This window comes from Pleuronectes platessa, chromosome 19, assembly GCF_947347685.1.
Source record: "Pleuronectes platessa chromosome 19, fPlePla1.1, whole genome shotgun sequence".
NCBI classification, from domain to species: Eukaryota; Metazoa; Chordata; class Actinopteri; order Pleuronectiformes; family Pleuronectidae; genus Pleuronectes; species Pleuronectes platessa.
Genome location: NC_070644.1, coordinates 16,657,190 through 16,672,670, shown reverse-complemented (window position 1 = coordinate 16,672,670; position 15,481 = coordinate 16,657,190). Strand labels below are relative to the sequence as shown.

At 42.5% G+C, this 15,481-nt stretch overlaps 1 protein-coding gene across 1 annotated transcript in view; it reads right to left on the bottom strand.

Moving 5' to 3' along the window:
- The window catches only part of LOC128424828 (5-hydroxytryptamine receptor 4), a 30,032-nt gene extending 15,071 nt beyond the window's left edge, over positions 1-14,961 (bottom strand). Inside the window, exons 1-6 of the mRNA XM_053411235.1 lie at positions 14,822-14,961; positions 4,152-4,233; positions 3,784-3,954; positions 3,309-3,509; positions 3,016-3,169; positions 1,441-2,105 (exon numbers count right to left, since the gene is read on the bottom strand). Of these exons, the coding sequence (XP_053267210.1) occupies positions 1,441-2,105; positions 3,016-3,169; positions 3,309-3,509; positions 3,784-3,954; positions 4,152-4,174 (1,214 nt within the window). The 5' untranslated portion in view covers positions 4,175-4,233; positions 14,822-14,961. The remainder of the gene's footprint in view (positions 1-1,440; positions 2,106-3,015; positions 3,170-3,308; positions 3,510-3,783; positions 3,955-4,151; positions 4,234-14,821) is intronic.
- Between the last annotated feature and the right edge of the window lie 520 nt (positions 14,962-15,481).

Genomic DNA, 15,481 nt, shown 5'->3' with positions numbered 1-15,481 from the left:
TAACAACTTAAGATGATTCATAACTTTGACAGCAACATTTTTTCAATCCAACACGCTTGATGTCTGTATCGAAGCACCATGTACTGTTTGTATAGAAGTATCCCTGTCAATCATGACGTGTCACCCTGTTTTTACAGCATAATAACAAAACTGATAAAACCAAGACAAACTTTGGCCCATGTCCCATCTGCTAACATGGAGGAGGCGAGGTAGATGCTGCAGCCAGCCACCAGGGGGCAACCAAGAGTGTATGTGTCGTCCATCTTTATATACAGTCTACTTGGGGAACCAACACACTGGCATTGCTCGAGTAGCTTCATCTAGATACACAATGAAAAATACATGCTACCACTGAAACATATTTCAATATTCATTACTTAACATAACAAAGGCCTTAATAAAATATGATGAATACTTTGGATTCAAGTCACTGCTTTTATTCTGAAGAGAAGATGAACTGCTGAGTTAAATATCAAGAGCTGCCTCATGTCTTCCTCCAGCTGCAGCTGTTCCTTATTACGATGAAGGTTTATAGTTATAATAAAGTTAAAAAACAATCTAGATATTTTTGAAAAACATGTTGCATGAAGTCAAACTGCAGGTTACAGCTTTGGCTTTATTTACTCAATATGCAAAGCACCGCCGCTGCTTTGATGATGAATATTATTTCTAGATGAGACACAGCATGTCCACATCCATTATTTACTCTTAAGGGTAGGAAACATGGCCTAAATAAAAAAGAATTGCTTCATTCATATAAGATGATGGCTGCACCAAGGCGTGATGTTTTCTCTTCCTGTCTGTACTGACGCATCCTGATGTGAGGTCGCTGGAAACAAATCAGCTAAATAGTTTTACTATTTTAAATGTCTTGAAAGAAAAATCTGATCTCAATTGACACATTGATCCAATCAGGAATGTAAACAGTGTGTCTCCCTGTAGTGACACATGCAGCAGCTCTTTTGGTCCAATGTTTATGGTGTCGAACTGGAAACAAGGAACAGATAAAGGTCAAATCTGTTGTCTAGACAGACAAATTAAATACAAAGAAAAGAGACAGCCCATTGGCACCTAGCTGACCGTGATAGGAAGGTACGTGACATCCATCTCTCTTTGCAGGGGGAGAAAAATTAGCCTTGTTCACGAGCTGATCTTTTAAAAGAAAGGTATATAAAGTGGTTTGTCATCAGTACAACAAAATGTCTTTTCCCCTTATTGTGACAATAACATTACAGATCCGCTCTTAGCAGGAAACATGCTGGGTCTTCTGTTTCAACAGGCCAACCGTGCAAAGTCAAAATATTAAGATGATCGTGCCAAACCCAAATAAAACTTGAACCATGACTAGGAAAACACATCTGCCTCACTGGCTTCATTGCATTGGCAGAACGATGAAGCAAACCTTCACAGAAACCGGTGCAAATATGGTTGTGACTTTACCTCAGTGCCATAGATGTGCCGTTGACCGACGTGGGCGTGCACGGTCTACGGGTTTGTCGGTAGGAGTAGCTTCCCTGCCGTGAGTACCGCTCGTCCCCGCAGCAGAGGATCACCAGGAACGCCCTCCGAAACGCCCGGTTCAGGAAGGCGTACAGGAACGGGTTCAATCCTGAGTTGATGTACCCGAGCCACAGCCAGGCTGTCCACAGCTGCCAGGGCACTGAGTAATGAATGAAGGGGTCTACCACGTTGGTGATGAAGAACGGCGCCCAGCATAGGCAGAAACAGCCCATTATAATTGCCAGGGTCTTTGCCGCCTTGGTCTCAACGCGCATGCGGCTGTTCGCTATGGGAGCCTGCTCCAAAGAGGAGGACACCATTGCTGTCCGAAGACGGCAGTGCTCTGAGGGATCCGAGGAAGTGGAGGGCCTCACGGTGATGACTGGGATCATCCCGGTGATGGGGGCCGAGCCGGCACGCTGCAGCGTCTCGATCTGCCGTGCGTGGCTCATGGCCGTGACGTAGATCCGCTGGTAGGCCAGAACCATGAGGGCCAACGGGACGTAGAAGGCCACAGCAGAGCAGATCAGGGCGTAGGGCTGGTTGACCAGGAACACACAGCTGGTGTCGTTGGAGCCGCCCGTCAAGACCTGCCTCTCCTCAATCTGGACGAAGAAGAGAGACAGACACAAAAATAGAACAAACAGAACATCATTTATGATTTATGGGTATTAAAGCATTCTCCAAACTCAGAGATAGGTACAATTTTAAGCATTAGGACTTTCTTTCTACAAGCCAGAGCCGTTAAGGTCACAATTGGTTGCTCACTTCTTGTGGCTTTGCGGCAGCTTCAGTGTGAAGAAGTGTCAGTTTCAAACAATTCCTTTTTGGGGCAAAACTAAAGTGCGGTTGGAATATTTTTAAGACAAACAATACTAATATAAAACAACGAACTGAAACCTATCGCCTTAATGTGCGCACGTAACTCATTTCAATTCCCTTGCAATTTTGTCTGTGACATATCACTCGAAGGCAGCGATAAAAAAAAGAAGAAAAACTATCATTGTTTGGATGCGGCCTGACTGAAAGAGCCGTGTATTTCATTAAGCGTGGCTGAATAAATTCATCTAGTCGCCGCCTGCCTCGGGGAGTCCTGCCGCTCATTTCAAGGCGGCTCTGAAATAACCTCACGCCAAAACATATCCAAACCAGCAGAAAATGCTTGTTGAAGTGCCGCCTGCGCTCGCAGCGAGGGAGCCTCCACGGGGGAATGGGATTGTTTTGTGATCACTGCATTACCGTGTCATTGTTTCGAGGGATTGGAGACGTTATTAGAAATAGAGAATATTAGGCTGGAGAGGTTTCAGCTGCATTCGCCCCCACGGAAAGAACATCTCTCTCTTTAGGGCGTTTCAGGGAGGTATATGAACTCTTCACTGGGAAACTTTGTCAAAACACATTATATGTTTCGTTGATGCAGGACTGTAATGTAATTTTTTTAATAAGAATACATCTTTAAGCTCATTACTGTTCACTGCCTTCCCGCCTCCGTGGCGCCTGATCTTAAGGACTTACAATCTCCTCGATGCCGATGGCGTTCCAGCTCTGCATGATGGGTAAGAAGGAGATAAACGTGGGGATGAGCCAGCAGAGGCCGAGCATTACTGCCACTCTCACTGGCGTCATCTTGTGTCTATAGACCAGTGGCTGGCAGCAGATAGCGTAATACCTGGAATAATACACACATAGACAGACACACACACACAAACTCAGGTTTGCCTCTCAGGGTCTGATATGCATCTCTGAAACACAGGGTAATTTATCAAAGCCCATGAAAAGGTTCAAATCCTTCGTCGTCTCTCACAAACCTGTCGAGTGCAATGCAGCACAGGTGCAGGATGGATGCTGTGGTTAAAAAGACGTCCAGGGACGTTCGGACGAGGCAGAAGATCTCTCCGTACCGCCACTCGCCGGTGGTCAACTCGATGGCAGCAAAGGGCATCACAACCAGCGCCACCAGCAAGTCGGCGAACGCCAGCGACACGATGAAGTAGTTGGTCTTCTTCTTCCTGAGAGCCGGAGGAGACAAGTTAGAACATATCCATACAAGTCACGGTTCAAATGATCAGTTCACGGTGTAGAGCATCATGGATCACATCTTGAAAGTCTCGACTTTAAAGCTGCTGTCGCTCGATCTGTCCACTGATCAGTCTGTCTTACTTAGACCCAGAAACTATTGCAATGTGACTTGAAACTTAATATCACGCCCGACCAGATCCGCCAGTACAACACGTGTCTGTTTTTTATTCTGAGACAGTGTTAGTGAAAAGCCAATGGGTTCACCGTAGATGTCTGTCCTTGCAGAGCGCCACCATTACCAGCAGGTTGCCAAACACCGTCATGATAATAACGATGGAGAGAAAGATGGCGAGCACGATCGTCTCCAGTGAGCTCAGGAATTCCTGCTGCTGTTCCTGTTGTTGTTGTCCCGTGTTTATTATGTCATCCAACAAACTGCAGTAAGAAAAATATATAAATACAGCTTAGTCAGTATAAGTACTTTGAAATTCCTTACTTATTTAGAATCTACTCATGCCATATGAAATCCTTATACCTAGGATTTGCGTTGGGGACAATGATAAAGACATTATTTTGTATAAACTGGGACCTTTTTAAAAAAATATATAACAGAGTTTGGATTATTGACTTACTGTTGAGGTGATGCTGTGGCCATCACTGGTCACCTGCATTGAAGTCAGAAGAGGAGAGTCCTCATCACCCCATGCTCTGGCCCTGTCGACACACACACACACACACACACACACACACACAGACACACAAACACACACTAAGTCATCGCTTTTCTGAAAATAGTATCCAGCTTGCACGTACAAAGTGGTTGGATTTATTATTGTTTGTCTATCCAAAACCAAAAATCGAATATTTGCTCCTGGAATGGGTAGCTGGATCACAGCTTGAAAGCGTGTGATATTTATAGGGCAAATGGGCTGCAACAGGCAGCAGCTGTGTCTGCCAGATTCCATCAGTGTGTTAGTTTGTCTTTGTAATGCAATAAAAACACCAAGCTTTAGTGAGAACCAAAAGAGAAATTCTCATTTCTTCTTCCCCTGCGAAAGGAGAGATCTCAGATCAGATACCGGCTCCTGAACTGCACCTCCGGGGCTGGTGGAGATTCTCCCGCTCTAAAGGTCAGACAGTTTGACCCAGCAGCCCATATTTAACCTGGTAAATAAGGTAAACAGATGGATTTTACCAACAACAGCCTGCGGTAGCAAGAGGAGTCGGGCAACAGACGAAGGAGGTTAAAGCCTCAACTCTGGGTCATTGTCCACCTGGACCAAGTTCAGTCAAATTTATAACTTCTGATAAGTATTCAGCTTCTAATGATTTAGTTTTGTCTAAAAAAGTTTGCTGATAGAATATAATTACAGTTTTTGTCGTGCAGATTTGATTCTGCTCGACTGTGCTGTGCTTTACCTCCACCCCTGTAAGTCCTGGTGTTGACCCGCCACATCTGCTTTTTATTTTTAGCTTTCAGTAGCATGGCGTGAGTACTTTGTGTGAGTTAGCAGCCATGCTAGCATCTCTATAAGCCTAAAATCAGAAGTAGCTCTTAGGTTGAATGCTAACGCCACCATCCTAACATTCTGACAGTGACAATACAGGTGAGTGTTTAGCAGCAGGTTTAATTTTTTACCACGCTACATTTAGCATGCTAACATTTGCCATTTAGAACTAAACACCTAGCACAAGTTAAGCTAACATTTGTACATTCTAGGACATCTGTTAATTTGCACCAAACACTTGCGCTTGCTGATAGAAATAAGTTATTAAGTTAGTGGACCACCAGCCTGACAACCATGGAGCTCACATAGCTAAACATAGATTTATTGCACACTGCTTCTCTCTATTTTTAGAATAACCAAGGGGATTTGGAAAAATTCGATCAGTGTAACAGGAAACGAGAGCGACTGGAGTCGAGTCACTTCGGACTTCGGATCTGATTCTGAGGAGCAGCAGAGAGACGTTCATCTCCACATCATTGTTGAAGCCTTATCAGCTCTAAGGACCTCTTAACAACGTATTGCTGCATCTCCGCTTTTAACAGCTGTCTGGCCGTATCGCACTCCAGGGTCATTATCATCGTCCAACAGCTATTTACAGTTCGACATGTCTGTGTATCACCTCTTCCAGGTAGAGGTTCACTTTTGTCCGTTGTGTAATCATCCATCATTCACTGGACTGAATCTTGGCACGGAACGGTTTGACTTATCTCAGTTTAGAGTTAATACACTTACAGCCCCGGTCCGCGAGACTGGTTTTGATTTGTTTGCTGGTCCCCAGAGCCAAAAACAGAGCTGTCAAGCCCTGACAGCTTTTCCAGTTTCTGACCGGTGCAGACATAATTCCTTCCACACTGGGTTGTGAAAATATGTTGCACTTTTTTTTAAGAAATGTCAATCGAGCCAAAAACCGAAAATCAAAACAAGGGAAAGTTCAGGTTGTTTTCTATCAACATGCTCATTTTCTCAAGGGCAGTGGAGAGATGACACAACCCTGATAGAGAACACCAAATCCTCGTTGTACTTGGCTGAGAAGCTCAAATACCATCTGTATAGGGCCTGAAAGACTTTATGTTCATTTCTGAGCGCATGTGGACCATGAACAGATTACACAATGATAGGGCCCCTGGGCGTAAGATGTATTGTTTCCCCACCACCACCATCTTTATTTGTTTAGTACCAACAGAGATGTTTTATGATTTCTCACCTGCAGCGATTCCCATTGATCAGATCAACCGAGGAATTAGAGACAAAAGCCTAAACATTGACATTTGCATGAGGATCTTGTGAGGAAACTTACTCTAAACTACAGAATCTGGTGATTCACCAAGAAAGTTGTGTTTTTACCCTTGACTGCTGGTTAGATGGTTTGTTTGTCAATAGGACAACATAGAAATGATGGTCCAAAGATGAACCCATTAACTTGTGGCATTGATTCGGACAAAGGCCTGTCAAAAGGTTTTTTTTACATTATCAAAAATGTCCTAGGGTCAAAATCTGGATCTGAGGACTTATTTATGGGGATTTATCAACTCTATTGAGGGCTATAAAGTTCTCTATAGATTAATTCAGATCCAATTAAGAGACCCAACTCTCAGACACAGGAATTGTACAAATGAGGATAATGGCGCACAATCCCAGTACAGCCCATTTGAAGTTGCCCATAATTAGCAGTCGGTGATGTTTATGAAATGTGACAGATGTAGTTTTTGTGAAGCCTGAGCCGAGAAAGTTGATCAAATCCTCCTTACTTTCATACCTCATGTGATGGGATCTCACCAGCACCTAATCTGAAGCACATTGAGGCCTCGTCCCTCGGACATCACGGTCTGTGTCCAAAAGGCAGATTCAGTGATTCGTCAATGATTGGGAAACAAAAGACTGACACACGCATTGGCAAATATATGTTTAGGTCATCAGGTTGCTGAGGGAATCTTTAAGCTGAACAATGGAGCACAGATTAGATTCAGCTTTGCTTTCTCATTACAATACCCGGTTTTAAATAGCACAAAAATGACTGATTACTGCGTCTTAGGTTGTTCGTAGAGGAAATCGCAATCAGCATTATCATCTTTCTCTCTCTCTCTCATCGCACACTCACACACACACACACACATACACACACACACACACACACACACACACACACACATAGACACACACACACACATACACACAATCATCACTGGACAACAACACCACCTACTCATTGTTCCCTCAGTTACATGGTTCTGTCAAGAATTAGAAGATATTAGCCAAATTTGTATTTCTTAGCAAAGGAAGACAGAGGATAGAAAGAAAGAAATAGAGAGAGGGAGCGAGAAGGGACAGGAGCCTTATCTCTGCCAGGTTTCTGTGGTTTTTCTCCTGTGATGTGCGTCCAGGGAGGCGAGTTTTCACAGCTCACCGTGTCCATTTCACATCTGAGAGACAAGGAGCTGATTGAAAAACTCTACGGAGCAGCAGGGAGGGAGATGACAGGTGGCTTCATGGTCTTCAGTCCAATAGTTGCAGAGATATTATTAATCTGCATTAACAGATAACCATTTGATAAAGCCATGATCATAAATTGGGGTTCTGACTAATCAGGCCGGGTTTGGACAAGAAATTTGAAAGTTTATTTGGACTTCAGTTGGAGTCGGTCCCATTGGCTTGGCTATCTACTTGATTTTTTACACTGCAGATGCTTGTTATCGGGGAAAAAACATTGAGCTCAGTTTGAACTTGTTTAGTTTTCTCTCCCCCGACTCGATCAGGTCAGTTTTCACAATCCAGAGATAAAGACTATAAATAGTCAGGATTACAAAAACTGGCAACAGAGATCAGCTCCAATTCAAGTTAAGACACATTGTTACTGTATATCTGACTGTGCTATATGTATATTTGTATACAGTATGCTAATAGATAGATAGATATATATATAGATAGATAGATAGATAGATAGATAGATAGATAGATAGATAGATAGATAGATAGATAGAAACGAAGATACATATACATAGATACACAGATAGGTAGGTAGATAGATAGATAGATAGATAGATAGATAGATAGATAGATAGATAGATAGATAGATAGATAGATAGATAGATAGATAGATAGATAGATACGAAGATACATAGGTACGAAGATACATAGATACATAGATACACAGATAGGTAGGTAGATAGATAGATACATAGATACATAGATACATAGATATGAAGATACATAGAGACATAGATACAAAGATACACAGATACATAGATACATAGATACATAGATAGACATGTGTAGGAGGTGTGACTGACTCATCTGATATGAGCTGTAATTAGAAGATTCTCTCTCTGATCTAATTGATTTACATCTGAAAATCTACCTCTGCTCTGTTTATGACAAAGTTTAAGTTACAAATCTGGTTTGCAGTGATTGAAACAGTGATTTGAAAGCACACGGCAGAGGGGAACTCTACGAAGAGGAGAAGACGGGAGCCTATATTCATTCAATTAAACCCTGTTGTGTTAAACGCAGCAGAATAACGTCGTCAGGTGGGAGGTAAACAGGCCTAGCTCGCACATAATCTCACACCTCAGACGGTAAGAGGGCTGAACCGTGAGTGTGTGTCTGTGCTCACATGAATATTTGTCTGTCTGTGTGTGGAGGAGTCATCCCTGATACTGTTACCAGGGAGACAGAGGAGTATCATGGGTTGCAGTCCATCGTCCTAATTTTTTAAAAGCTTAAGCAGAGAAGATTGTGGCTCAGAAAGAAAACAACACATGCAGGGGCAGACACTCTCATACTGAAAAGTGTGTGGAACCTGTGAAATACACATTACAAGGTGGGATTCAAAGATTTCTCTCATCAAGATCCATTGTGCAAAATTAAGGAAAATACTGCATCTGTCCCCTGATCTGAAATCACACCAAAATCCTTGTTCCCACCAAGTTCCCTGGTTATCCCATCTGGAGTTTTTGTGTAATCGTGCTTACAAACAAGGTAATAAAAGCCCGATATAGCCCAGTTCAAACATCAGCCCCACGACCTTCACACTTCTACTTCATCTGGTGTTCCCTGCTCGTCCTACTGTATATTGCATGCCTGTGGAGTGTGCAGACAGAGAGAGTGATGGGAGCAGCAACATAAGAGCCAGACAGTCAGGAAAATAAAAAGCCCTGCGTATAGCTGTATTGCATTCTGCTCTACTTTCCGGTTATTGTGAGTGTATGAATTGGTTTCTCTGCCTCTTCAACAGTGAATCTCCTCCTCAGCGCCCTGGCACTGAAGAGAAGCCCTGGATCTGTCTTTCCTTTTCATTCTTTTAGGTCAGTCAGTGTTTTGGGGAATGAATCTTTGCACTTTTATGAAATGTTGGAGGAGGTGATTGTTTACTCACAACACAAGACATGCAAACAACACTGAGCGCTAAACTTCTTTCACCAGAATGTGTACCTAAGAGATGTGTCTTTAAAGAGCACTAACTGGTCGTTTTTTTGAGGATTACTTTTACTTTCCCTCACAATTAGCTTGTTGTGTTAACGTGCAATAGTTTCCTGTTCCCATCATGCAACATCATCGTGTCCCTATAGGTGCACAAGAGGGTACATGTCTCGTGCAGTTGACCTCAATACAGTAACTGGCTCTGAATGAATCTGTTTTTGGATTTCAGGTCAGTGGTTTCCTGTTTTACTTTAATAGTACCTGCTTTACTTCCCGTCCTTGTCTAGTTTTCTACTGTGTTTCACTCTTTCAGAACCTTCTGGGAACACATTGGCCTGGAATAGTGTTCCAGGAGTGACACATCCTGATGGACAAAGTCTGCTGAGAATTAACTCATTATCTCAAACCAAGAAACATCGAGGCTTCTGCTCCATTTGTCTACTTTGTGTCATTTCAAGCTGCGTGATGTGCAAACAGGACAGTTCATCTCGAGGATCTTCAATATGCTACTGGTTTGTGCAATAAGCAGCTGAATAACCAGGCTGCATCTGGAGCAATTTTCCCCCCCATTTAAAGACCATATTTGGCAGCTGAAATTGATAAAGAGCGTTCCTGGAACGTGCAGTGTGGCTGAAAAACAGGTTCAGTTCTGCCAAGTTCAAAATAACTAAAGTTAATTATTTTACAAATAACTTCAGGAATACCTTAAACTCCGGCTTTGGATTGAACAAAGTTGAAAAGATAACACTGAGACAGGACTGAGAATATGAACATTGATAATACATGTTCCATGATTCACTATAAGAATTGTGTTATCATAAAAAGGGTATAAGCATCAGATCATAAAAGAACGTAAAGGCCGAACTAAAATTAGAAAACTTCAAAAGTGTGTTTAACTCAAACTTTTCACGAATATTCCACAGCCCCTGGTTTCTCTTTTATTCTATCTTGCTATGGAGCCACTGACTTTTCTTTGCACTCACAGAGGTGAAGTAAATCCCTCTCTGGCCGGCTGCGCCCATGACGGGAGCAAGATGCAACCCAGTGCAGTGCGGAGTGTGTCTGCTGGATAGAGCTGCGTGGGTGAGGGTAATGGTTTGTGAGCAGGTAATTGAGCGCGCTGGCCTCGTGCCGGTGCCAACTCGGCGGTAAAAGAAGAGCGAGGAGAGCGACACATAAACATGTGCACACAAACAGTGATGTGTGGACCAACGCAAAACACAAGCAGGCTGTGGAAATGAAAGCGTCATCCCTTTTCATTCATTCACGTTACTTTTACTTTTGATTAAAGTTCAATTTAAACCCATTCAACTCATCCAAATCTTTCTTGTTCCACTAAAAAGAAAAGACGATACCACCCTGTCCTGCTTTCTGCTTCTTTCACTGAGTAACTGATTGTCCAGAAATAACTCATCAACAACGATTCAGGATCGTCCAACAAGAGCCTGAAGTGTAATTCTATAGCTGCATTAAGAGATAAACATACTGACAGCTACCCTACCCTACTCCCCCCCCTCCCACCCCACCCCACCACGGTTAAAATTTCAAAACTATTTTAGAAGCTGGAGAAGAACTCGAGCGAACTGAGCCCTGTCTTGTTTTATTGCCATGTGAGATATGTTTACCAGTCTCGCTGCATAGATACGTTTTTGCCATTTATATAAGACTGAGCCCCGAAGGGAAACCCGGCCTGTGGCAAGAGGAAGTCGGAGAATGTGAAACGAGCATCAAACAGCTGGAGAGTGGATGAAAATAAACGCTATTTAAAAACAGAGAAGGTATTTCCAAACTGTGCAGGAGCAAAACAAAGAGCTTATCATTGTTGATAACATTGTGTGGAATTCACTTCTGCACTACTAATCTCTTTCGATAACCGAAAAAGGCAAAAGTATAGACAAACATGTCGCTTTGGCTGATGTGACGCTGACAATGAATAAGACCCGGCAAGCCCTGGGAATCAGGCTAATGAGTTGGCTTTGGTTCAGGCTGCCTGAAATTAACCTTGAAGGCGGCGGCTCCCTCCTAAATGTCTACAGGGAGTGGCTCATAAGGGCGGCACAGCAGGCGAGAGCAGGGGAGAGGAGATAACCTTTCCAGGAGAAGGCAGAGAGCCCCGCTGATCCCTTCAAAAGAAAAATAAAAAACGGCCTCAGGATCAGTGGAGTTCACTCGCTGTCTCTCAACACCATTTTGTTTCACCTGCCGGATTCACTTACAGATGCTCATACCTGGGAACCGGCCAGTGCTCTCATGCCACTGGCCGCTGCCTGATCCACATGGTTTCAATTTCCCAGACGAGGTCGGGTGTTTTTTTTCTCACAGCATAATCAAAATGAGATTTAATTTTTCATCCAGATTCTAACCTTTTGTGCTATTAAATTTGGTAATGATGGTAAAACCGCTCACAAGTGGCTTTTTGTTTATTCTGTGTTTTGCCAAGTTGCTGCCAGAGGTTACACATGGGCTGGGAAACAAGCTCAGAGACGCTGAGTGAGGAACGATCTGATGCTTCATACTTTCAATGCGGATTGGGACTAATGCTGTGTGTTTAAAGGATTCCATGGTGCCGATTTGGTTTAATATGTTTCGTGCATGGGGACATGCCAAAAGAAGTTGGCAAGCCGACGCCGGTTTGGAAAAGACTTCCTGAGAACAGGAGCCACGACAAGGGAAAGAAAAAACGTTTATTTATTACCAGAGAGGGGATTTAAACAATAACCAAGGGAGTTGCTTCGACGACACGGCAGCCTCAGATTTGCCCTTGAAAATGTCACATCCCATGTGAGAGCTTAGGCTCGCACCCGTCTTTCTGTCTATAAGTCATCTTCTAATATCTGTGAGACTTGGTGCTTTAGCAAAGACGGCTGGCACACGATCAGAACAGGAGCGGCTGGGGGTTATCACAGGTGTCATGTTGAGCAGCCATTTCATTTTGATCATATACGTACCAATGAGAAAAAGGGAATACTTCTGGTGACATATAAATATATATATTCAAGCCATATCACCAGATAATAATGTAATTTCAATGTTTACAAAATGGCTTTACACTATATACTATATAAGGCCATGTTGACAAACACATCCTGCGCATAACAACCAACTGTAATGTTACTTCTTACGTTTAATATTTATTTGAACCCGTTTTGCATAACCTTTTTTCCTTGTATATACATTTTAGAAAACTGTTTGAATTATATATTATACTAAATAATTTTATATGATATCTTTTCTGTCTGTTGTTGTGTCTCCATCTTTTCTTTAACCTACTTACTCATTTGTTTACGTGTTAAAATAACTCAATGGGCCGCGTCTCAGTGACTGAACCGAATGGGCTGCTGTGCCAATGATTTACAATTCAACACAAACACAATGTGATAATAAATCACCTGTGTGTGTAAACGTTTATTGTTTGCACCTCATCAATAAATTGCTGAAGTGAATGGCGGAATCCAGTAGCCATCATCGCTGGGCTCAGTGGTTGAGAAGTGGTGGAATGAACTGAGAGCACTGACCTCCGCCTGCAGACGGCCTGAAGCGCCGCAGATTCTTCCTCAGATAAAATGTTTGTGTTTGTTTTTCTATGCTCAGCTTTGTTGCCCTCGTTTTTTGCTGTTGTTGCTTTTTCGTCCATGTGCATCTCCCTGAACATTGTTATTGGCACTGACTGTGTCCTGTGTATGCGGTGGAGTTCACAGAGAGACGCAAGAGCAATAAACCAATCAGCCAATCATGGGGCAGGAGTGCAATGCAGAAAAAACACACACTATTCTAACACACACTGATAACAGTTTGCGCATCCATCCTTATTAAGCTGTTTGCATCAACTTCCATTCATTCCTTGTGGACAGCCTGACCAAAACATCACCATGACCAATTCATACCTCCCTGCCTAAACTTACCCAACCAATCACATCTTAACCCTTAAACTGAACCAGAAGCCCGGTTATGACATTCTGCCTCATTAGGACGGGACTCTGGTCCCCACGAGTTCTACTGGCTATGAAAGGTCAGTGTTTAAAGAGGTAAGAAAAGCTATTGCAGTCACACACACACACACACTCACATGGTGTACACAGCACAGTGTGTCAGAGCAGAACATCTTATTCGACCGCACAATGTTTACAGTCAATTCAAAGCTCAACCAACAGTAGCAGCAGCAGCAGCAGCATACACTACCCTACAACAGATCATAGATGTGCATGTGTGTGATGATGAACTATGAGCGTCATATTTCTAATAACACATTAGAAATGACAAACTACTTTCTTCAAGTAACAGAAAAAGGAGAAACTGCAGCAAGTCAGCGATGAAACGTCATCGGGGAGTTCTCTGTTTTCGGGGCACTTGACCGTTGCTATCTCCTGACAGCCAACTAAAGTTTTTAGGAGATAGTGACGTGAAGCTCCAAACCCAGCAGGCCAAAACAAAGACAGAGGAATGCTGTGGAGGCAGGGAAGGCAATTTTGGCACAACCTCACCTGCTTCCAACATGCATGGAGCAAGGCAAACGTCTGATGAGGTAGAAACTCCAGCGATTCTCGTACAAAGAGCAACTTCTTTACTGTAAGTCCAACATGTTTTGGCTCGAAGGCCCAACGAACAGGGAATACGCAGAAAGATTCTCCTCAACTCTCCTCATAACTGCAATTTTTCACCTTTTGCACACTCCCACTGTTTGTTAACTCATCCGTGCTCTCAGATGGACACGTCTCTGACTCCAGTGACATAAGTCATGTCATAAAACAAGTAATAAAAACCCTGGTGAACCAAAGGAAGTTCAAGGAAAGTTTAAGCACTTAATCTAAGTATAAGTATCGCTTAATGTGCACTATAATACTGCGGCTTGTGGCTTAACTGCTGATTTTCTTGCACAAATATGACGTTTTATTCTCTAACATGTAACTGCACATTTTACTGTATTTTTGTCTGTATGATAGTCTCAGACCCTGAAGGATAGTGGATAATAATTCATATTGAAGAACTCAAAATACATACTTCTAATACCATATAATAAACAATACACTGACCATCAAATGTTGACATTTCTCCTTTTTATGAATTAAAAGTGGTTGATTAAAATGAAACTATATGACAAATATCATTATTAGACCTTCTAATGAGTTAAGTGAGATAAAAATCATAACACGTGCATCGCATTTAATATGTAATGTTTGGTGCCTGCAGCCTGATCAATAACCTAATAAATAACCCACTGATCTTTAGATTGACAATAAATGAGTAATGAATGATAAAGGTCTTCAGTTGTTCTAGTTGTAGTTTTTTAAACTGTCAAAATTGTTTATTTTAATCCCTCTACACCTCTTTCCTTCTCTCTGTCAAACTTTTATGTAAAGAACAGAATCCAACCTGCTCACCTGTACCGGGCTCCTCGCCTCCTTCCTCCGGTGAGTCTGCGTGTTCCTCATGTTCCCGATGAACTGAAGACATGAAATGAGATTTACAAACGAAATAATAGAAAACAGATCCGATCTGCACGAGCTGCTGGTGAGTGACACCGGGCTAGAAAGAGAGAGAGAGAGAGAGAGAGAGAGAGAGAGAGAGAGAGAGAGAGAGAGAGAGAGAGAGAGAGAGAGAGAGAGAGAGAGAGAGAGAGAGATGGGATCGGTGCTGCCATCCTGTGGCTGCATGACGCAATGTGATTAGTTGAGTGGTTGGGGCCAAAAACAAGTGCAACTCAATCATCAGTCCATTCAATGAAAACGTGTGTTGCCATTTCCATAAAATGCTAAAACTGCCACTTTTGCTGCAACAAAGTTTGAATATGGAAAAAACATATGAGAGGTGTCTGGGATATGATGACACCTGAGACCTTAAAGGAATAATGCAAAATCTGTAACAAGAAACTAAGTTTGAACTTCATTTTAATGTTCATTACTAAATAAAACCTTTATTCAAAAAGCTTTCGGGTGACGGGCCTTGCTAGAAAGATTGACAGGTAGATACACACTATTGTCCACATACATCAAAAGTTCATACACAGACAACACCATTGAAAACATACAGAATATAGGATA